The 23540-nt window shown below is 40.6% G+C and overlaps 3 protein-coding genes and 1 non-coding gene across 5 annotated transcripts in view; 2 read left to right on the top strand and 2 right to left on the bottom strand.

The window, feature by feature from the left end:
* The window catches only part of banp (BTG3 associated nuclear protein), a 37761-nt gene extending 29727 nt beyond the window's left edge, over positions 1-8034 (bottom strand). Inside the window, exons 1-8 of the mRNA XM_075469571.1 lie at positions 7906-8034; positions 5039-5117; positions 4637-4746; positions 4320-4519; positions 4084-4173; positions 3706-3878; positions 2293-2532; positions 77-235 (exon numbers count right to left, since the gene is read on the bottom strand). Of these exons, the coding sequence (XP_075325686.1) occupies positions 77-235; positions 2293-2532; positions 3706-3878; positions 4084-4173; positions 4320-4519; positions 4637-4746; positions 5039-5108 (1042 nt within the window). The 5' untranslated portion in view covers positions 5109-5117; positions 7906-8034. The remainder of the gene's footprint in view (positions 1-76; positions 236-2292; positions 2533-3705; positions 3879-4083; positions 4174-4319; positions 4520-4636; positions 4747-5038; positions 5118-7905) is intronic.
* Positions 8035-9113: 1079 nt separating this feature from the next.
* trnar-acg (transfer RNA arginine (anticodon ACG)) lies at positions 9114-9186 on the top strand. The gene has a single exon. It is a non-coding gene; the product is annotated as a tRNA-Arg (tRNA).
* Positions 9187-10395: 1209 nt separating this feature from the next.
* Positions 10396-18003, top strand: fbxo31 (F-box protein 31). Of its 2 annotated transcripts, XM_075469568.1 has the most exons (10): positions 10396-10919; positions 12655-12726; positions 13193-13279; positions 13660-13736; positions 13876-14043; positions 14192-14266; positions 14365-14474; positions 14615-14768; positions 14898-15271; positions 15757-18003. In XM_075469568.1, the coding sequence occupies exons 1-10, from the start codon at positions 10499-10501 to the stop codon at positions 15977-15979; spliced, it is 1761 nt and encodes a 586-aa protein (XP_075325683.1). In that variant the 5' UTR covers positions 10396-10498; the 3' UTR covers positions 15980-18003. The 2 variants fall into 2 exon arrangements, with proteins under 2 accessions (XP_075325683.1, XP_075325684.1); XM_075469569.1 differs by lacking the exon at positions 13193-13279 and having other exon boundaries at positions 10397-10919.
* On the bottom strand, positions 17609-22348 carry LOC142383821 (pyrethroid hydrolase Ces2e-like). The gene is made up of 13 exons (XM_075469570.1): positions 22177-22348; positions 21475-21667; positions 21252-21390; positions 20866-20999; positions 20573-20726; positions 19700-19804; positions 19506-19604; positions 19246-19389; positions 19022-19099; positions 18788-18935; positions 18552-18701; positions 18400-18472; positions 17609-18321 (listed from the first exon to the last, which is right to left on the bottom strand). Exons 1-13 carry the CDS (start codon positions 22247-22249, stop codon positions 18135-18137), a joined length of 1677 nt encoding a protein of 558 aa, XP_075325685.1. The 5' UTR covers positions 22250-22348; the 3' UTR covers positions 17609-18134.
* Positions 22349-23540: the final 1192 nt, after the last annotated feature.

Genomic DNA, 23540 nt, shown 5'->3' with positions numbered 1-23540 from the left:
CTAGACCATAAGCCATGGTCTTGACACACAAGAATTAATAGATCTACAAACCCCCCGATGAACGTCTCTACTTTACCTGTAGCTGAGTTGCGTGGTGTGCGTTTGGAGAAGCTCTTCACTGCCAGACTCTGGCCACGCTGCTTGCGTCTCCACGCAGTGCGACACTTTGAATCGATGCTTTGTTTGATCCGGTACCAGTCTGATTCAGTGATGCCGAATTTGTGGAACAAGTGGCCTGAGGGGACATGGAGAGGTTTCATGGAGTGAGAGGTAAGGATGACAAATTATGGGTGGAATATCTAATAATAAAACTTGAGGCTTGTACATAGGAAAGAAATAGTAAGAAATTTGTGAGTGGAGGACTTGTTCGTAGGCTGAAGCAAACTATTCAGAATCCCAGCATCCTTGACATGCGTTGTAGCTTTCATCATCTCTGCAGTAGTCATACTTTGTAATAACACTTGCAAAATGCCTAAATTAAAAACGGCATTTAATGCAAACTTTGAACTAGAAGAGAGATAGCTCAGACATATAAAGCTAACTGGAAATAGGAAAAGGTATTTTTAATAGAGCTGCTTCATCTGTAACCAAAATGAAAGTAAGCACTGTTAGGGCTCTGTTTACTTCTCTACACCTATTGGAAAGTTAACAAAGGTTGGACTGTCGCTCGACCTCTCCCTGGAGATACGTGCAGGTGTATTAAGTAGCTGTCTACCCCATATTATAAAGTGTTTAGAGGGGAGAGTCACTTGACAGCTCATTCCTATGTAAGTAAGCAACGCCGCTACATTTTTTACCCTGGGGATAGAAAGTGAGACTGAGGGGGAGCTGAGGGGGAGCTGAGAGATATCTGATAGCGCTTGGATGACAGCATACAGAAACTCTTTGCACCTGATGGGTCATGCAGAGGCAAGCAAGGCAGGTGCTCCTTCATTACTTTTCATTATTTTAAGACCGACAGAATGAGTCACACAAAAAAAATATAGCCCTGCTTCAGCCTCTACATACCTGTGTCAGGGCAAATCTGCATGTAACTACACATAGAAACTGCCAAGTGGAAATATACGTAGCTGGGAATACAAACTATTTAGTTTATAGTTAAAAAAGCAGACTGAAACTTTGAGGGGAAAGTCATGATTGCTTTTGTGTGCTGCTGGGATTTTGTTCCAAAAAGGGAACAAAGGAGAGTATTTTCGCATAAGCAGACATTAACAGTGTTGCTCTTGGGTACTTAAACAAACATCACTGATAACTGTGTTACAAAAAGAGGAGCAATAGAAAGAGGAAGTACAATGCCGGACTTCTTTTTCACCTCAGCACAGCTGGCCAAGAGGGGTGAAGTGGGTGTGAAAGCCAGATGATTTTCTTTTCAAGACTTACAGCAAATGGTCAACACTGACATCCCCTGTCCAATGTTGAAAGGTGTGGGAGGAGGGGATATGCGGCACCATTCAACCATGTGACATTCAGTTCCGACAGAGCTTTAATCCTGCTTTATGTCCACATATGATAAGGGAAATATTTACAAAAAAACGATTCCAGGGGGCTTAAACTGAATTCTATGTGATGCGTAACATCTGCCAACGCCTCTTATAACACTGTAATATAAACCATATAAATACACAACATGAGGCCAAAGTACTTGAATACAGATCAATCTGTCTACCATTTAAGCCATGACGCTGCTTAATTAGGAATCAAAGAGTTCATTGAATTGAGGGTGACTCCATTAAGACCTTTCTAACAGACATGTGCATGTCATTTGGAGTATAGTATGTACTTAAATGTGTTGCATATTAACGTGTGTGCGCAATGATGAATGCATGTTGTTATAAGCCACCTTGGGAATACAGACTGTGGTCTATTTCTGTGTTCTATTCAGAGCTGCTTCAAGAATGAGGATCAAATGTGGGAAGGTCTCGGATAGTTTATTTATTACGATAAGTGGGGAAGGATTTAAACATTTGCAGATGAAATATTCATGAGAAACACATTGGTTTCCATACACTGACATGGCAGCTACTAAAGGGTCAATTTACCAATTTAGCCATCACAAACTGTCAAGTTTCTAACAGCTCAGGTCCAGTTACGAACATTGTGACAGCTCCTACATAGATACTTAATTATTAATTATAAGTAGACATTTTTCTTTATCACTAATGCTTGGCGACGTCTATCTGTACTCACAACTTGAAAATAAAAAACAAATGCATTGGAATAATGTTTTGCTGCAGGTCTACTTCAGCTCGAAGAAGAGTAAAAGTGGTGGAGAGTTATGGTTTCAATACTCACAACGAATGCCATAGATCATGAGTGGGTCGAGTTGCTTCTTTCCATGTTTGCCCTGCCCAGAGAGATTAGACATGGCCTGGACCTCTCGGTGGAACAGGTAGTCCAACAGCGTCAGCGCCATTTTCTCTGCTGTGCGGCAGTTTGTGCTGATATGAAGCATGTCAGCTTGAGACACTGGGCAGCGAACTCGCATCTCTGGGTTGTTCTCATCTCCCAGCCAGGTGCCAGTGGGATAATCATCTTCAAAGCAGAAGAGGAAGAGCTGTTGTTAAAACATAAGCTACAGAAAGCTCACTTTTGCTAAATCAGCAGTTTGTAAAATCTACTTAGTCTGCTTTGACTGAAAAAAGTCAATTATATCTATTCTATGAAAGGTATGATTCAGAGGTTGACAAAAAACTTCACAGGTACAAAGCCTCTGAGTAAGTTGGTGTAATGCAACAGCACCCCCATGTGGCCGCACAAAAGAAGTGAGCATATTATGTGCAAAAATGCTTTTTTTGGTTATTTGGTCACAGCTGATAGCTGTTAAGTATTACCACATAAACAATGCATGAGACCAATGGTACCATCTCACTAATGTTGACTACCACAATTATTTCATCCCAACACAGAGCTGCAAATAAATCAATTCCCTTTGAGGAAACCAAGAACTTCCTCGCCACAACAAATATAAAAACAGTATGGATTTCATTAGGGTTTACACAGTTAGGACTGAGTCTTTCCATTCTGGACTCAGCCAGAGAGAGTAAAGAAAGCTACTAAAAACATGAAAAATCAATCAGAGCTTGCATCAAAAAAGTCTGAGCTAGAAAAACAGGGACTTAGGCACATCAGAGCAGCTTGCTTTGCATTATACCGTATATGAAGATCAGCACAAAAGTCATCTAATCCGCGTTAAAAAAATGTGCAATCCAAACAAATAATAAAAAAGAAGATTTAGGTAGTAATCCACAACATCTGCCTTGTGCATGGGAGATTTTACACAAATGATATTGATGCTCGTTGTATTTCATGTGCATTGATGTTTTTCTCTCTTTTCTTTGTTTGTTCTTACATGGATGATGCGACCCTGCAGGTACTGAAAATACAGCACAAACTGGAAGTGAGCAAAGAAAGACTTGTCCGTGTAAATGTTACATGTTTAGGCTAAAGGTTTTGCTTCTTTGTCTCACTGGAGAGGGCAAGTCAAAAGGTGTTTAATAGTTCATTTAACTTGAAAGAAATAAGATTTTGACAACAGTAATCCTGAGGCTTTTCTTGTAGCAGCAGTTGTGTTTAAACAAAAATCGACCAGATCTTCCTCATGGCAAATAAAGGTAATTTACACCCACATACAATCTTAAATAGCAACGAGAGGAGCGACACTCGCGTGTCGATTCATGTTTCTGCATAAGCAGTGTGAAGACATACCCTCTGAATTCAATGTGATGAGCGTGACATTTTGGCCATTTTGTGCGCTGCTTGACTGGCCACCATTAGAAACAGAGTCACTGGCCTCTGAGCCGCTGTCTTGCTCTTCCTGACTCTCATCAGGGCCGGGCACCTTTACCAGGATAGTATTCTGACGCTTCCTGGTCACAGTGCTGCAAACACAAATACTGTCTATAAAGCACTGACAGACGTCAATTGTTGTTTCATCTGAAAACAGCGGTGTCTATGTATCAAAAACTGGGGTAAAAGGCCAAGTCAGATATACTATGATTATATTGTTTTGTGACACTGATTATGAGGCACTTTGTCATTAGTACTGATTTGTGTTGTACAGTACACTGTGAATGCGCGACTCACTTGCTGAGCAGGTTCTCCAGTGGAGTGTCTTCCGGACTTGAACCCTTTGGGTTTTCCCTGTTCACTATTACATTTGTCTGTGGGACAACACTAAAAGAAAAGACAAAAAAACTAATTGTCTGTTTGTTACAGGGCTACTTTATACATCATTGTCAAAAATTAGAGGAGTGACTCTGTATGACAGCTAAAGGTTTTTCAATCTGTTTGACTGATTGATGAAAGGGGTTCGAACTTACCATCGCACTTTATTCCAAGTTTGAGTGGCACCCTGTGGTGATCCTGCAACCATAGGAACCTGGATGGGACTCTTGGCAGAGGGTACCATGCCTTCAAGTTTGCGTCCAAGGGCTTTGCATGTGGCGTCCAGGGACTGTAGTTTAGCTTCAATTCCTTCCAGGCGCTGGCTTATTGATCCGGTGAATGAAACCAAAAGGTTCTGAAAGCACAAATAATAAAGCAAGTAATTCATCCTGAATTATAAAAACAATAATAATAATATTAATAATAAATCCTAAGGGCTTTGCACAGCTCCTTTTATACACTGTGCTGGCACCTTAATATAAGATAGGTCTTGATTGCTGTTGATAGTCTCCTGGTTGCTGCTTAATTTCCTCTTTTTCTTCTGTGGCCTTTCTTCGTCATCGTCATGATTGTCCAGCATGTCTGGCATGAATCAAGTAAAGAGACACGGTAAAAACTACACATGAAAGTCTTCTAGTTAGATTTCACTTAATGGTGATCCGACTGATGGTGCGCCCCTGCTCCCATCAGCCAGAATGCCAAATATATGCTGCATCCCAGCAATTATAAAGGTTAAACTTCATATAAACTAAAATTTGTCGATTTGTTGCAGATTAAATGTCTCTTTTTGATGGGGCTGCAGAAAATCTGAATTTAACCATCATCGCTCTCTCCAAATTATAAGGTAAAAATAAGTAATAGCAAGAAATCTTACCAGTCCGACCTTCCTGGTCAAAGTCCTCCACTGTTATTTGCACAATTTCTTCCAAGTCTTGTTCAGACATTGTTCACAGCTGAAAAAAGATAGTAGGAAAATATTCAGAAACTGAAGTGTTTCTATAAGGCTGAGTATCTTTACGTTGTTGTCCAGGCATGACTCGGACTTGTTAGGGAAACTAGGCTACTTCAGTCATTTCCTACTCTGTCCGACACTGTTTCATATTGAAAACACTGCTTCTCATCAAGAACAACGTTTTGGACCAGCGCACTATTGAAATTGAGAGCCTGCTCTAATTTTAAGAAGTTTTAATTGATTGAAATTGAGAGAAAACAAAAATGACCTCTAAAGATCATTGTCAATGCCATACACATGTGTGGGGCAGAGAAGAAATGGTACTACTTGTAACTCTCCTTTAAAAACACATTTATAACAGCTGTGACTTCAGGAAGATTTAAGACATGAAACGGTCTTTGGTTCAAAGCAGCTTTCTGTTGCCTTCTTCCAGAGCATCTGACTGGAAAGAAAGACTTCTGCTTCAACCAGCACAGCTGTCTGGGTGTTTTCACTCACTGTTTTTTTTAATGCAGAACCACAACCCAAGGTATGCTTTTACCTTCAAGTTTATTTTCTTGCATTTACACGCATAACACCCTATTATTGTTAACCCGAATCTGAGAGCAGTGAAAACGTAGCCTGTGGATAGAGGATGTGCAGTGGACAGAGGCAGTGATGGAGGGTTTAAGCTGGAGCAGCTGGCAGTGCTTTTACTAGTGCCTGAGAAAAGAGTCTTACTAAGACCTTTTGAGTGATGTGAAAACAGTTGTTATGCTTACTGAGAGAACAGAAGCGCAACAAAACTCTGAAGATGCACTTATGGAGGATAATGTAATATGTCCATATCTGCAATAGTGAAACCCATTTACTCTCTTGTCTAGTAAGTAGCATGTCACTGCAAAACAAACAAAAAAAAATCCTGCAATGAAGATGCACAACTTCAATTTTATTTTCCCTGGTGTGCATCTTTGAAACAAAATTACTATTTTGAATGCTTTCCTGATCACACACACACAGAGATACTGGCCCTAAGTTCCTTTCCTTAGTATTCAAAGAATTGTAATATTTTTTTCCTCTCAGATACTAAGGGTCACTCAGCTGGGTACCTTTTCCTAAGTAAAAAAAGAAAGAATAATTATAATTTTTATTATTTTTGAATAATAAAAAACAGAATAACTGAAGACTAAAGGACCGGAGCCAGGACTCAAACCCTGCATTCCTACCCTGCATACTTTGTGCTATGAAAGGATGGATCCTAAAAGTAGCAACTGATTTTGGTATCATGATTACACGACACATAGAGAGCTGCAGCCTCCTAACGACGCAACTATGAGCAACCCTTTTTCAGAGTCTTACAACAAAAGAAAAAGCAGGGTGGTCACTACATTCACATGTAAATTACACATTACTTTCCAACGTTGAGTTATGCAGGTGAATTGGTGGTTAAAAAAAATGAATGAATGAACAAAAGCCCTTTTTTTTTGTTAAAGTGAGGGCATCGGAGTACAAATAGTTCTTTTCCCCATTGGCCATTTTATTTAGGAAAAAAACAAGCCAGAAATACAAGCTTACCTGTGCCCTGAGAATGGAAGAAATACTTATTACTCAGACACTGTCAAGAGCCGACCATCAATGTAAAGCAACCATTTAAAATGTCCGTGATATGCCTTTGTAGCATTTGTCTGTTTTAAAAAACACTTTCTATTGGTGGTATTGCTTGTTTTATTTTGGGGTTTTCTTCCCCATACTTTTGTCTATATTATGCCAAATGTAATCCTCAGTGTACTGTAATGATTTTTGTTTGTTCTCTGTACTTATCTAAGAAACTGCATTCAGCACAAAAGTTGCAAATAAAATAGCTAAAAAGAAAAAAAGAACTGAGATATAAATACCATTATCAATGCATTCCATTATATCCTTAGTGTATTAGATGTAAGGTTGATTTTTAAGTTCACTCGTTTAAATTTTAAGTGATTAGAGGAATACATTTGATGTAATTTTATGGTTTATGTACATATAACACAGCCACTGTGCAGACACACAGGGGAATAGTTTGTCTATATGACAAACACATCCACATTTATATAATCTATTTAGCATAAGTATAGAATACATCTATAATCATAGTCAGCCTTTTGTACTTTTACATTCGTGAACGCTAGACTGATTTCTTGATGATGATGATGTATGACAACTGTCCTGAATTTGAATGCTGCTAACGTCTTTATAATTGGCGGTTAGCATCTTGTCCAAGCAGCTTCTCGGTTTGTAAAATCCGCAGTTATTAAAACAATATAAGATCAATAAACAAATAAAAGCATACTTGAAAGGCATTTTTAGACTAGCATGGGATGTTAAGATAAACGTACCAGATAGCATGGCTAATTAACTGGGCGGGGGTCTCACTACGAAGTTAAGTAAAAATGGTCTTTGCTGGTTATGTGTTATGTAATGTAACTGCATGTATCCTATTTTTGTTTTTAATTGGTGTATTTTGGCCAAAGCTCATTCTGCATCAAATATTCAGCCTCTACAAGAACAAGTAGCTCGTGGCTAATGTTAGCTGAGGCTGCACAATCCGATTTGTGAGCTTGCGTGCTAACGTCAAAGCTACAGCACAGTAGCCTAAATGAAACGCTATTTAGGCTAGCTTGGTAGTTAGCATGCTAGTTGGGCCTGAAGGCCGCTGAAACGCAATGCAAGAATCGTTGAAAGTTGAAAAGAACAATTAAATGTTATTTTGACTCCACTTCTTTGCCCATTGCTCGCACACGACACATGAACCGCTTTAGATTGGGTTATATTACCGTGTGAATGACGAATTCTCGTGTTGTTTGTAGAGATTCCGATAACGGCGCCGTTCCTCGCGAGAGATGGGCCCGTGCCTTCGTGCGCGCTTCACTTCAGGGTTTCTCATTCAATCCAGGTTCAACAGCAGACTGTAGAGGCCGCACATAAACTCTCCAACAGTCCTAACTTGGAGAGAGGACGGAGAGCGTTTCCTTTTAACTTTCTCATTTTAACGGGAGCAAAGTATTTCATATTCTTGAGCTGGTTATTTCACGACCCATAATCACTGGCCGTAAGAATGTTGTATAAGTTTATTCAGTTTAAACATCACAGCTAATTTTGAAAACACAGACGTAAGTGTCAGAATTAGATTTATTCCATGCCTCAAATTCTTGGGCTGTCAAATTCCGTCTCGAAGTGTTTTTTATGCGCCTTTTGTGACGTTTGAACAAATTTGTCCAATTAAAAAACAGTCGTCACTATAGTAACTTCTTTATTGAAGTCGAATATTCCTATTTAAATGTATTGAATAACTAAAATAAGTATCGTGATTACATCGGTGCAGTTTGAGTATTTTTGCATATAGTACACATGCTAATAAATGACAATGTATAACAATAGAATACAAATAGAACAGATTAAGAGAATGTGATACAAATGCCCACAGCTGGCACTTTTTTTTTGTATCACATTTTCAGACTTTAGATGCAGGTCAACGACCAGCAGATGGCAGAAGGAGTCATTATTACGGTCATGATTTTTTGTGTTCTCTTCTCTCTTCTGCTGTTGCATAGACAGCGTTTACCTTTTCTCCAAACTGTAAAAGGAATTTACACACTCTGGTCCACGATAACGGGAGTCCTTGCTATTGTGCATGTCATTTCCACCTTGAACTATCGATTAGATAATGTCACCTGGGTGTTACATCAGAGTCGTTGTTAAACCAGCCTGGCATTAATTCAATTATTTCTAATTTAAGCCATAAATTGTTCGTTAGAACATGACATCAGTTATGTGCATGTTCAAATTTCAGAATCAGTCTGCTGTAACAATTTTAGCTAAACTACATTATTTCGTGGATGTAAGCTTGTTTTACTTTAGCAGATTTATAATGTTAAAGATAGATATGGCAGAATAAAACTGCCGGTCTAAGGTGAAATCAACGTCACACGGCATTGAGGAAGTGTTGTTGATTAGTCCTACGTTAGCACGTAGTTTATCGTTCGGGCCAGTGGCGCAATGGATAACGCGTCTGACTACGGATCAGAAGATTCTAGGTTCGACTCCTGGCTGGCTCGGCTTTTTTTTTTTTAATCAAGTTTATCAAAAAGGTAGGCTACAGATGTTAATGTCACTCAACACTGGCTTTTTGTTTAATAAACACACTTTTTGTCAGAAATTCCTGTGATTGATGGCCTAATGTTGTTACTGGTCTGGTAAATGTCAGAAGGGGAGTCCAACAGACAACCCATGCCAATAACAGTTATTACAAATTCAATAGAACTCAATTGAAAATACCAGATTTTTATATAAAGTACTGACTTATTGTTCATTTGACATTTGAGTACCAGCAACACTATGGAATAAATGGATTATAACATTTTGATAAAGTATGCAAATGTCCTGACTCCAGATCTAAAAGTCCCCAAATTAGCAAAAGTTTCTTTGCATGTGCATTTCATTTCATTAATTGAATGCAGATTTCTCGGGAATTGGAAACGCATTTCCTACACATCAATGCTTTGTTTATTGGAATTAATAATGGGAATATGGATTTGACAGGACATATCCTCACTGAAATGAAAGTGTTGGACCAGTGTCTTTGAAACAGAACAGCTATGTCTTGGAGTGCCTTTAACGGTAAATCCAGCAATGTTCCCATACTGCACTGCTATGGGTGTGTGGTCTGTGGTAGCTGAGCATAAAATGAGTTTACGTGAGCTCCGTTTTGTGTTTACATGGTCATTGTCATTTCTTGATCCTCTGTGTATACCTCCGCAGTTCAGTGGAAGGTGTTATATAAATACAGAAACCAGTATTCATAATGTAAAATATCTGATGTGGAGCATTCTCCATAATGAGCGGTAATACCTTGCTAACTCTTTCTAAATGTAGGGATTTTATTTGTACGTTCTCTTTTTAATCTTTGCTTCTTCCTGTCTACTTCTATTATGGTGATTGCATGCATATCTGCTAAAATATGCATACAGTGTGGTTACAGTTTGACTACAATAATAAGAAATAATGTCTCTACTTTTTGCTTATCCATATCCAGCCCTAGGTTCTGATAAACTTACATTTTGCAGCAACATAATATCCCCTTTGAAGCCCATTTAAGGGAGCAGACAGCATGTGATGGACTGCAGTGTCTTTTTTTGTTTGTTTGTTTTTTATTCTCCAGCTGTGAAGCGTCGGTCCTCTTTAGAATCTTGGTTCACATAAGCAACATACTGTACACAAGACAGTAAGGGAATAAAGAAGTGTACGTTATTTACGGGAACAGTGTGACGTCAGAAGAAATGCCTCTGCCTGTGCTCGCGAGGAGTCGAGCCAGACTGCGGTTGATAGATGTATTGTAGTGATGTAATGTTGCCTGTTTGGTGACTACGGATGGCTGTTTGTGCCAGGCTCTGCGGAGTGGGGCAGTCTCGGAGGTGCCGGAGGCGACAGCGGAACAACCAGCCGGATCAAGGCAGCGACTCGGACATGGACGAGGAAGAAGGGGAGCGGATCGTGGGCCAGAGGAGAGGCGACGCGGGGAGCTCCGGAGGCCCGGAACACGTCGCCGCCACTGCAGGGCCGAGTGACGCTGGTGAATATGGCAGCGGTCGTGTCAACAGAGGAGGCTGCCGGGATCGCACAAGCAAAGGACCTCCGCACCCCCAGTCGTTATTGGAGTTACCGCCGGAGCTTTTAGTGGAGATATTATCCTTGCTACCCGGAACAGTTCTGCCAAATGTTGCCCTTGTCTGCAAGAAATTCAGACAAATCCTCAACACGGAAACGATCTGGAGAAGGCGATGTGTGGAAGGTAAAAACCGAGACAATTTAGACTTTGATAACACCAGCAAATAGAGCGTCGATCCACATTTTAATATTGGGTGCGTTTGCAAGACTAATGAATCCTCAGGTCGGGTGAATGTGTGCAAAGCATTCCTGTTGATCTGTGCGGACATATGAAGGGAATGATCCCAGTGACAGTAGCTGCATGGTGTGTAGAGCCTTAATAAACAGAGCGTTGCCTTTTGCTTTTATTATGCCCAGACTGACATTTTATGTAGCCAGTCCATAAGGCTGTTGATGCAGATCCGGTCCTATCACTCTGGGGGCCATCAACATTATGATAAGTACAGCTTGATCCTTTTCTTTTTCAGCCATTCTGTTGTAGATTCACTGCTGTGTTTGGGATCATTGCGCGGCCCAATTTCAGCCAAGCTGTATCCGTCACATCTGTACAAAAAACACTGGTCCATCATTTCTGTGGTGCAGCTTTTCAAACACAAGCTGTACTGGCTTCCTCCTGTCACCCTTCCAAACAAGCTACACTTGTTCAGTCATTTTCTATTTGTGCTGTCATGAACTTTAATATTTCACATGCTAACTGAGGCCAGTAGAAATGCTGTTGTAGGTTTCTTTTTTTGTGTGTAATTTCTCTGTGCTTAGGATGACCCTGCTGTGAACTCCACTCCTGGGAAGATCCACAACTGTCTTGAAATTTGAATGACTTTATAACCCTTCCCAGGCTCTCCCTTTTTCACGTAACTCTTCGTCTCTGATCCAGTTATTCAACCCTTTATGAAATCATTGATCGAGTATAAACAAACCTTCACTCTCAGTCAGTATCCTGTCACCGTAATTTTATATATGCATGGTTGATTTTTAAGTTGGTGGAATAAGTACTAATGAAAGTAAAGTTCCCATGCAGTGCGAGGGTTGAATTTCAGAAAACAATCCGTGTCAGCTGTGGAATAATGGGAGACACCTGTGGAATCTAGTGAAAAGTTGCATAACAAGTTGACTTCCAGGTATTTCCAATGAGCGAGGAATCCATTTTAATTGGTTTTGGAAGAAAATCCTGAAAAGATAAGACAACAACTTTTATATCTAAATTCCCTTAATTAAGTTTGGGAAGTACTTTAAAGGAAAAAGCTCATTTTCAGATGCAGGAAGAGATCTGATCTAGAATAAGAAGGCAGTTATTGTAAAAGAGGGAAACGATTGATGATTGCTACACATATTAATACCACATCTACCTCTGTTGTTCAAGTATAAAAGAAAAGCGTATTTAGCGGCCAAAAACCCTGCTGCATAATAAGTCCATTTTTTTATACTACACAAGAAGATTAGAATATCTATTTTTTTTTTTAACCATAATGACCAGTGGCAAATGAATCCATGCCATACAAATAATAGTGTGCAAACTCCAAAAGAGTTCATATTCTAACTTTCAGTTGTTCATTGCTTTGTTGGCTTTAAAGCCACAAACAGTTGCATAGCTTACTTTGAACGATGTAGTTGTTGAATCTTGATATATACATAATTTGCCTTGATTTAGAAGCTGTCCATCTCCTTGGCTGCTCTACAATTTTTTTGTTCAGCTAAGCTCCTTTTAAAGTTAGAGCATCACTTGGACAAGATTTGGGTTTTGTAGCAGCACTAATCCAGTGTTTTAAAAATCTTGACTGACTGCACAAGTGAAATGCTTCTTTTCATTAGAAGCAAATCTTTTTTTTAATGTCAGTCTTTCTCCTGTTTCTGCTCTGCAGAGTTCGGCATGATGGAGGATCTGAGGAAGATGGAAGCAGGAGGAGTGTCCAGCCAGGACCTCTACGTTAAACGTCAGTTTCACAGCTTTCATATCACTCATTATTATTATTTTTCCAGGTTCCTTGATTGTTCATTCTCATTTGGACCGTTTTGGTTTTGCCCAAATTGTTTTGTTATGCAGAAAGAAGAAATGTTGACTGTAATTTACAGCACATGGAAAGCAGTCCGAATGTTTTTTTTTTTTTCCATGTTTGTAGTTTCTTTGTTCCAATTAAACTTGGACTGCTGATGGTATATTTTAAGAAAAAAAAAAGATTTGCATTGTTTTCTGCCTCGTCTTTTTTTGTTATTTATCCTGAGAGATTATTTTTGCTTTTTGAAATGCCAATTTCCACAAAACCTATCCAGCAAAGTTTTGTCAGCAACTTTTTGAATGAGCTATTTTGGCACATTCATGCACCCAGCACAACACTGCATTGGGCTGAGCTGGCCTTGGTCCTCGGCTGCTCTACACATCCCTGTGTTGTGCCCGTGCAGGTGTCAACCCACGAGTGAAGTCTGGGCGCTTTATGAAGCTCCTCCCGGACTACGAGCACATGGAATATAGCGACGTGTACACACACTGTATGTACATGGGCCTCAAAGTGGATGGCTGCAGCATGGCTGGTTGTTTGTTGGGGACTTATTGGTTAAATTAGTAAGCAAACCGTTGTAGAGGTATAGTGCACCCATTTGTTAATGATTCTACACAGCACTGTTTGCTTGCATATTAACCATGACATGGGAGACCAGATAATTTGGTGTGCTGTGTGTTGCTAAGAAACCTGGCTGACAGAAACATGATCAGTTAGTGTTTTCTTCCCTTTTGGATTTATATCTCCTCTCATTTGGTTGGTTTTAACATCTCCTATTTCTAACTATGCACAATGAGTTCATGGTAAACCAGGAGTGCAGTACTATAGAAATTGATTAGTATGGTTTTCTGTTGTGCTCTTTTGTTGCAGTGCTCTATCCTTATAGGCAAATCTTGGGGCTTTGGCAGCCTGACATTGGCCCTTATGGTGGATTGCTCAATGTTGTGGTAAGTGTGTTTCATCATACATTTGCAGTAAGATGAGGAAGTGTCTGCAGCTAACCCTTTTGTTGACCTCGTTTGCAAGGTCTGTCGATAATTTGCCAGAATTTTCCAGGGTAAATCATTAAACCCTTTTTCCACACAGGTGGATGGACTGTTTATCATCGGCTGGATGTATCTGCCACCTCATGACCCCCGTGTGGAGGATCCCATGAGAAGACGGCCACTCTTCCGCATCCACTTGTGGGAGAGCAAAAAGGCCACTGTGGAGTGTATGTACGGACACAAAGGTCCTCACAAAGGAGACATACAGGTGAAGGCAGTGAAAAAAATCCATCTGTACATTCAAGAAATGAGCTCTACAGAATCTGGAAGATGTTCTACACAGAGAACTGAACCAACCCACCAGCATGCCTTTGAAAGAAGTTATTCTCTGATATGTGTCATATTGTCATTTTTAGACAGTAAAGAAAGATGAATTTTCAACAAAATGTAACCAGACTGATCATCACCGAATGCCAGGAGGCAGACAGGAGGTGCGTCAAACTGTTCCTACTGTAAACCTGCCTTTTAAAGTGCATGGACTGTAATACTGAACTTCAAAGCCCTTTAACTCATGCATGTGTTTGTGTAGGAATTCAGGACGTGGTTGGAGGAAGAATGGGGTCGAACGCTGGAGGAAATCTTCCACGAACACATGCAGGAGCTCATCCTGATGAAGTTCATTTACACCAGTCAATATGAGTATGTCTCCTGTTCCTGCAAATGCTTTCTATGTACTTTAAACCACGTGTGACTGCGCTTAATTCCCAGAGTAGCTTGTAGTTTGCAAGTTTGACAAGAAGTCACTTAAGTCGTGTCTTTCTTGTGCTTTCCTATGACAGTAACTGCTTGACATACCGGAGGATCTACCTGCCTCCCAGGATGCCCTCAGACTTGCTGCAGCCGGGCTTATTCAAAGGCACCTATGGCAGTCACGGCTTGGAGATCGTCATGTTCAGTTTCCATGGGACCTCTGCAAGAGCTACCAAACTCACTGTAAGTTTGCTTTTCTTGACTGACTACGTCATCCTTGTGATTTAAATGAATCACAAGTTGTTAAGAAGTCTGCGTTCTTGCAACTCAACCTTTCAAACAAAACCCACACATTTTTGCTCTTTACCGCAGGGGGACCCCAATGTTCCTGCAGGCCAACTCACATTGGACGTTGACCTGAGTCGGCCTGTGGTCCTCCCAGAGTTGGAGCAACAGCGCAACATTGACGATCTGTCACGTCTAGTGATGGGGATACACGAGGTGGTACAGAGAGAGGCAGAACAGCAGGCAGGCGGCACTTCGGCCACAGTCGGACACACAGCAGAGGGAGCCTGTGGCGGTGCAAGCGGGGCAACAGCAATGAAAGCAGACCATGATGCCTGTTCAGACAGCTGTGAGCCGGGCCCAAGCACCAGCATCAACAATCCCTCTGAAACCCAGCCCTTTGTCCTGCCTCTAGGGGTCATGGCTCGCAATGAGGTGTACCCTCGCACCTGCAGGAAATGGTAAGGAGTAGTGATAGTTATTAGTGTAGTCTTTGCTAAAATGCAGTCATTATGGCGCCGCGTGAGTGGCAGCTAGTTACAGCAGCTCTTAACTTTTCTCACCTCGTTTAGTGTTTCTAATGTGTTTTAGTGTTATTTGGTTTGTTTTGTTTTCCTTCACGTCGAAATTTCAAGCAAGCGCGCAGCAATGGAGGTTCATATTGTTACATTCGTAGCTTGCATCTTGCTGTTTTTGGAACTTTTTGGTGAGGTCTCGGGAGACCCATTCAGACTCGGCTCCCTTGTTTACACCCGCGTTCAGCTGTTAGCCCGGCGCATCAAACTTTGGTTTAATGCACCAGAGCAAGGTGCATGAAAGGTAAAATACAGCAGTCGTAACACTTGCTTCTCATTTACGAACTTTATGTTTGGTAGTCCACAAACCACTGAAATTGATATCCATGAAAATATTGCTGAAATATTTATGTTCTGTGTCTCCGTTTCAGCTTCTATGGGACAGGCCTGATTGCAGGGCATGGCTTTACAAGTCCAGAGCGCACCCCGGGACTCTTTGTTCTGTTTGATGAGGACCGTTTTGGTTTCATCTGGCTGGAGTTGAAGTCTTTCAGTCTGTACAGTCGCCTGACGGACCACCTAGGTCACGCTCATGCCCCGAATTTGGAGCGATTCGAGGCCATGCTGTGCAACATGCAGTCGTGGACATCCTGATGCACCAAGCTTTAAGTCTGCTCCCACATTACAAGGCAAAATAACCATTATACATAAATCAGCTCTGCTTATATATTACTATCCTTATAGCTGATGACATTAACTTTCCAGGTCCTGTCTATAACTGTTTCATACTGGATTTTACTGTCTGGCTTTAGCTGCTCATGTCACCCTGACCTAGCGCACTTAGGTATGTTCACAAATATGTACTCTGAAGGGCCTCCCAAGTCACCATTATCACCTTACCTGGGCTTGACCTTAATCCTCCAGTGCAGCGTGATAACGGGTCACATAAAAATTTATTCTTTTTTTTGTTTTTTATACCCTGCAGTAAAAGAGAAAAAGAATGATACCACTTATTAAGGATCAAACAGTATGTGCCTGTGATTATAAAAACATGTCTGTACACAGTAGCGTTTGAAGCAGATAAAGGTGTCCAATGTATTCTACCATATGACAGCATTATACCGACTTTCTTGCCCAAAATATTTATGTGCATGTTGCATTTATTTAGATCTAATCTCATTGCACTCATAACCACTATCATCATTGTGTTTTGTTTTCATAAAGCAGCATGATTTGCTTACAAGTTGTTTTTTGGTTGTTTGCTCTAGAGACATCGGAACTTCAAATATACAACCTCTCAGGTGTTTCTCTTGGCCACAGTGAAATCAGGACAAAAATATGTGTCTTAAAAAAAAAAGTGTCAAGTTACATTCAATAAATTAACTTATCTAATAGAAATTGAGTAAATTTTACAACTGGGCAATCGTCTAACTTTTGACCCACCAAATTATCAAACACTTTAAGGTACATCAGCCAGTTTTGGACTGACTGATATGTTTTTGCCCTTTGAACTAAAGATTTATCTTTTTCAACGATGTGCTTTGGCTCGTGGTCATACATCATGCTTAAAGTCACCACACCCAACATGTTAGCCTGTTGTGTAAGCTGGAAAGATATACTGCAATAGGAAAAACCCTATACAAAAGCTGGAATTAATCACAGTTATACTGTATGTGTGCTTCTGTAATAATGCTCTGAAACCATTCAAATGTAGTGGATTTGTTGTTTGCTTTAATGGCTGACACAGTGTTTGCCTGGCTTTACAGTATACCTTGAAAGTTATTCCCTCCACTTCTCCCATTCATGACGACCTTGAGACAAGGCCACCTGATCATTATTTAAAGTAAGAGCTCAAAGTGCATCTCAAAGTACAACATGTGTCTGTACGTCACATTACGGCCCGATGGTGGTGCCCAGTAGCTTTCCTACTCCAAGTGCACTTTTCTGGGTAGTTTTAGTGGAACCAATGGCCAGCACCTTTATATCAGACTGCAGCTTTACTAACATTTGCAAAAAAAAAAGTCTTCTCAAGCATCCTTGGTTGATCAGATTTTCTTCTTCTTTTTTTTTTCTTCTATTATATCAGTATATTGTTCTGTCTGTAAACGCAGCTGTTTGAATGATTTGACTTTGAAATGTGTTGCTTTGTACCATTATCAATGCCATATTCCTAATTTGTTGACAATTTTAAGTTGGTCCGATTGAACTGCTCACATCAGACTTCAGGGAGCTTATCAGCTTAAGCGCTCTTCTCAATAATAAAAGGAAAAAAAAGAAAAGAAAAAGAAAAGAAAACCCTCTTTGACACGTGGGTTTATTGTCACACAGGTATAATTCTGCTTCACATTAGAATACAATTATTGAGAGTTAAAACATTTTTCAAAGTTATTTCATTTCAGTGGCACATTCAGAATGTCATTTTAATGTAATAAAATATAGAGTAATTTATCAGCTATACAAACAAACAGCTGTCATCAGTATTTATGATCATTGTTAATCTTTCACACCAAAAAGAAGTTTTAAAAACCTGGTTAAAAGCATCAGGGCTATTCAGCTTTTATTTTAAAACCACGTCGACCCTTTCAAACTCTTGTTTAACTTTTTTTTTATGTGCTCCAAGTTTTATTTAAATGTAGTATGACATTAAACAAATTCTGATTAAAGAATGAATAGTAGAACCCAAATCATTGAAGAGACACCAAATATGCCTGCAAAAACCGCATTGTCTGAAGATAAATGCCCCCACAATGATGTAAATGTTCCCAGTGATTACAGACGTATTCAGTCCTCATCTATAGACACGGCAGCTCTACAGCTCGCTGCGCTCTGTACTCTCCTTATGCTGTTGGATCTTCTTTGTCAGGAACTGAGTTAAGAAGACAAACTTGTCCTTCTTCAGGTTCTTACCAGTTACCTGCTCCTTTAAATCTAATACCAGGTACTCTTCATCTTTGCCATATTTTGGCCAGTGTGCAAGGCCGTCCCCATTGGGAGATCTAACACACAAAAGTAATTAGTGACTTTCTGTTGTTTCCCTGTGTGTACTATCACTGAAAAGGAGCAGTAATACCTACCCTGTGCGAGCAAAGTTCCCCCAGTAGCTCATCATGGTTCTGCTAAACTCTTCCTCTTCTTCAGAGCACGGTTCTTAAAAGAAAAAGTAGTGAAACACTTCACAAAACAAAAAGACAAGCCACATATCTGGGGGGCTATAAAGTGCACTTACCAGACAGTTTTACATGGGAAGTTGTGAAACAAAGTCCCAGCACTGTGAAGATCTCATCTCCATGATCAGACCTTACAAAGCTCGGCCTTTTTTTCTGCAGGAACTTGGGAGGATGCTGGTACTCATACAAGTATACAGGAGCGCCTGCATCTAGTATTGCACAAATGGGTTGTTGAAACCGTTGGTATGAAATAGTGGCTGTTAGACTGAATTGTATAATCTTGTACAAAAGTTACCTCTGTGAGCATTTACAGTTTTAATGACTGGAATGGTAAACAACAAATCTCCAAATATCTCAGAGTATCCATCTCTATTTTTCACACGGTCTTCGCCAGTTCCAACATATTCCTTTAATACCAAATCTCTGAAGACTGCATCTTTGGGCTTCAGAGAAGAAGAAACGGCTGTCAAAGAAGCTCCATCACACTGAGGAAAAGTATCATCAAAATGTCAGGCAGCGAGTGTCTTACATCAGGGAAGAACATGGACAGTGTGTTCCCAATGTGCTCCCGATCCATTCCTTCTGTCCAGTTTGGAGGAGCCAAGGCCTAAGGGAAAAAGGCCAAACTGAAATAAGTTTATCAGAGATATGAAATAAGAAAAACATATCCAGGTTTAACAGGATTATCTGGAAATCAGTCAAATTTGCAGAGATCTTGCTTCAAACAAATATCAGTAACCATTCAGTACTTACATCAACCAACATCCATCCTGCTTCATGATTATTAATGCCGGTCATGAACGGCACAGTGAGGAGTTCGTGTTTTTGGAACAACTCATCCACAGGTTTTGTCAGGAAGTGTCCATCAACATTTACAAAAAATACTATCCTCACATCCTTGAGAAAACAAAATATGAAATAGTAAAAGTGGACACAGCAGTAAAAGAGACAATCAAATATTTTGTAGAAAACAGCTACTGCTGTCTATATCAGTTTTTCACACAATATCTCACTTTCCCAAGCGTCAGTATGGTATCAATATCCAGGCTTCTCATGCATTCAGCAATCTTCTTTGTGCTTTCGAGGCTACAGCCAGATGCGTTTGCAACCACCTGAGGACAGATTCATTTACAGTGAAAACTACAGCCTCTGATATTAGCATAGTTCCAAGATGAACCATTCCAAATAAAAAACACTGACAACCAACCTGCATTGTTGGTATTGGATTATTCACCACAAGCATATCCATTGCAGCCGTACCACTTTCAGCAATGCTACGGTGGAGCAGGCCATCAGACAATGGTGAGAGAAGCTGTTGATTCAAGTAGCAGAAAAAAGTTAAGGCAAGTTTATTTGTAGAGCACAATTTGTAAACAAGGCGATTCAAAGTGCTTGACAGCTAAATAAAATAACAAGAAGGGAAATAAAATAATTCCATCAAACATAAAAATAATCATTAATAAATTAAAAGGCGAAGAGTGCAGATAAAATACTTTCAGTTGTCATATGCACAACTAAAAAGAACTGTTTTCAGCCTGGATTTAAACATTGTCAGAGTTGAGGTCTGTCTCACATCTTCTGGAAGATTGTTCCAGATTTTAGGAGCATAAAACTGAAACGCAGCCTCACCTTGTTTAGTCCTGACTCTGGGCACCAGCAGGAGACCCCTCCCTGAGGTTCTCAGAGCCCGAGTTGGTTCATATGGCTCTAACATGTCAGAGATGTACTTTGGCGCTAGACCATGAAGAGACTTGTACACGAGCAGAGCTGTTTTAAAGTCTATTCTCTGAGCGACAGGAAGCCAGTGCAGAGACCTGAGCACTCGACTAATATGGTCGTATTTCCTGGTTCTAGTCAGGCCTCGAGCAGCAGCGTTCTGGATGTACTGCAGCTGTCTTACAGCCCGTTTAGAGAGTCCAGTGAGCAGGCCGTTACAGTAGTCTAACCTGCTGGAATAATGCATGGATTAGTCTTTCTAAGTCTGGTTGAGACACTATTCCTTTGATTCCTTTAAAAAAAGGTTTTTGTATTAGTAAAAAAATGTCTGAGAAAGGAAGTTTATCTCCAGATTAATCCTTACCAGGAGGGATGTGCTCACTCCACCAGCAGACTCCCCAAACACAGTGACCAAATCTGGGTTTCCACCAAAACTGTGAATGTGCTCCTTGATCCACCTCAGGGCCTGTATCTGGTCCAGCAGGCCAAAGTTCCCCGACACATGCTCATCTCCGGTGCTGGATACAACATAGTGAAGTCTCATTGATATGTGGCACATATGTGGCATTTGTGCGGCTAATCTGTGATGTACAGTGTTTTGCTCCTGGCAGACTACAACCAGTTTGTTCTAAGTGTTTTAACCAGTAATCCAGCCACCTGAGAAAGCCCAGAAGTCCCAGTCGGTACTGGATTAGAACCACAACCACATCCTGGTAGGCAGCCAGGGCAGAACCATCATACACTGAAGCAGACCCCAGAGCAAATCTACCACCATGGATCCACACCATGACCTGGAAGGTAATGAAAGACCACTCAAAAATCACAGATATTAAACTAAACAAAAACAACTATAATCATCAAATCGAACTAATGGTGACAAATACCAAACCGCCCTTCTGGGTAATCTAGTTTAAAATGAGAGTATCGCTATTCTTGTTGTCATTATGAATTAAAAACCAGCTCCTCCAACAACTCAACTCTTTTCTCAAGCTGAATCATAATAAACAGAATTGCACGCAAATATGGAGCAAAAGTGTTCTTACCGGAAGCTTGGCATCATGAGGTCTGTTCGCAGGAGTGTAAATGTTGACATAAAGACAGTCTTCTGAAACGTCTGGTACCTCTACCGACATGCCAAGTTTCTTGAGCAGATCCACGGCAATCTCTGCATTTTGAATGCACCTGCAAATGAGACATTTCACTCAATAAATACAAAACAGAGTTATCTGAATGACGTGCAATAAAACTTGAGCGCACTCATCTTACATAGGTGGCTGCTTGGTGGCGTCTCTCACTCCTTCCCATCCCTCTGCAGGCTGAGGCGCAGCCAGCCTCAGAGAGGGGCCGACGGGGGGCTTGGCAAATGGGACCCCCAGGTAGGCGTGGACTTTGGTTTCCTTCCCCTTTACACTCACATACTCACCTCTCAGGCTCCCCAGTTTGGTGTGGACATGTGGTGCTGTCAGAATATGAGACATCAGCATCAAAATGTAACACTTATCTAATCCTTTACCTCAGAGGATATAGAAATCCTATATTTGCGAAGAAAAAGGCATAATTCCTTTATTACTTGACAAAGTTGAGTAGTTCAACTTTATTTCCCCTGTTGCTTTGCTGAAACAAAAAGTATTGTATTTAAAATCTGCATTTCAGTAGAGGTGCACGCATGGTATCTACTTGTATAGACCACACATTAATTCACATTATCCTTTACCAGCTAAAGAAAAGCTCAAATCATCTCAACTTGTCAACAGAGTATCTAGGTCAAAGGTAATAACGATTAGAAACGAGGTTCTAAACACATTCAGCTGCATTTGAAACACATTAAAGACTTGAAGATAAATTCTGATGTTTAGTGCAGTCGGATCTGCCTCTTGTCTAATATAGGAGGCTGGCATAAATGGAACCCCATACTAATATAATAGTTGCTCACGTCATTGTGAGGGGGGATAAGTGGGTCATACTCACCGTTCAGGTCTGCATTAACACCGAGAAATAAAACTGATATAAGAAAGAAAGTTTGCTTCGCGCGAAACTCCATGATCGTTGTCTGGACGAGGACAGCGACACTGTTGGACTTAGTTATGGAAACTATTCATTTATTTTAAACACACCCAGAAAGTCCGAAGACAAACGTTGCCGCCTCCGCCGGTAAACAGGCCGTTAACACAGAGCTGCAAACGTGTACAACACTTGCAGGTCAACGTTTAGATCGACAACGCCACCCTGGGGATTTCATTCTGCCATTTTCTATAGCCGCCTTTTCTAATTTAGGGCTTCGGGGGCGCTGGAGTCTATCAGCTGTCATTAGGGGAGAGACGGGGTACAGTCCATCACAGGGCCCCTTGGAATTTCACCCGGAGAATATTCTCTAGTTAAATTTGATTGAAAATATATTGCAATTACCCCCCCTCCAAAAAATAAAATAAAATAAGGAACTCGGTTTAGCCCCCAACTTCTGGATAGAAAAGACAATTCATGAGAATAAGAACAAAGAGCACCTCAAAGCTGAATATCAACACTAAACACTGTGGGGATCAACAGCTGAGAAGAGGCCTCCTACCAGCAGTGAAACACAAAATAGATAAAGACAATATATATTCACTAAACTAGGATAAATCACAAACACAAAGTCTGATTGATATACATCATATGAAGGGCAGGAAAGAATAAAATTTGATCTCTCAGAGGGTTTAAATAAGACCTACCTCCCCAAAGAAACTGGGCATGCTCACACCACAAACTACATCACCTGTTGCAGAAACAGTGTTCCAAGAACCACATATAGGTCAGCTGCGAAGTCAGGAAGTGTTGAGCTCTGTGTAACAGTCGCAATGATGGCTTAGAGAGTAAAACCCACACAAAGTCAAATTATATTGTGCACAACAGCGTTCCAAACAAAACTTAACCACAGGATACTTAAAGGGGCTAATGTCAAAGTGAAAATCGGAGTGCAACACAAGAAAGGAGACAAGACAAACCAGCAGCGTTCCTGCAGCCTGAACCACAACCATAGCAGTGTGAACAGTTTTTTTTTACTTTTTATTTTAGGCCTTCCTGTTAGCACTTTGGTCAGCTGCTATTGTTGTTTTAAAAGTGCATTATAAATAAACTTTGACTTTGACTTGACTTGACTTGACTTGGTTAAGTCCTGGTTAAATCATCCATCCATCCATCCATCCATTTTCTATACCCGCTTAATCCAACTCAGGGTTGAGGGGGGGGGGGGGGGGGGGGGGGTTGGAGCCTATCCCAGCTGTCATTGGGTGAGGTTCGCTAGTACATTGCAGGGCCTGGCTAAATCAAGGACCTCAAAACAGCCCTAGGATCCC

The sequence above is a fragment of the Odontesthes bonariensis genome, chromosome 7 (genome assembly GCF_027942865.1).
Source record: "Odontesthes bonariensis isolate fOdoBon6 chromosome 7, fOdoBon6.hap1, whole genome shotgun sequence".
Classification (NCBI taxonomy): domain Eukaryota; kingdom Metazoa; phylum Chordata; class Actinopteri; order Atheriniformes; family Atherinopsidae; genus Odontesthes; species Odontesthes bonariensis.
This window is presented reverse-complemented; position numbering and strand designations above follow the sequence as displayed.

Excerpts from the sequence above, each read along its gene's own strand:
- fbxo31 (XM_075469568.1), top strand. The coding sequence starts at position 10,499 with ATGGCTGTTTGTGCCAGGCTCTGCGGAGTGGGGCAGTCTCGGAGGTGC. Across the intron at positions 13,280-13,659 it reads TAGCGACGTGTACACACACT|TGCTCTATCCTTATAGGCAA; the intron begins GTATGTACATGG and ends CTTTTGTTGCAG. Across the intron at positions 15,272-15,756 it reads CCTCGCACCTGCAGGAAATG|CTTCTATGGGACAGGCCTGA; the intron begins GTAAGGAGTAGT and ends TCTCCGTTTCAG.
- LOC142383821 (XM_075469570.1), bottom strand. The coding sequence starts at position 22,249 with ATGGAGTTTCGCGCGAAGCAAACTTTCTTTCTTATATCAGTTTTATTT. Across the intron at positions 19,805-20,572 it reads GAGTGAGCACATCCCTCCTG|CTTCTCTCACCATTGTCTGA; the intron begins GTAAGGATTAAT and ends TTGAATCAACAG. Across the intron at positions 18,936-19,021 it reads TGTCCATGTTCTTCCCTGAT|CCCAAAGATGCAGTCTTCAG; the intron begins GTAAGACACTCG and ends TCTTCTCTGAAG.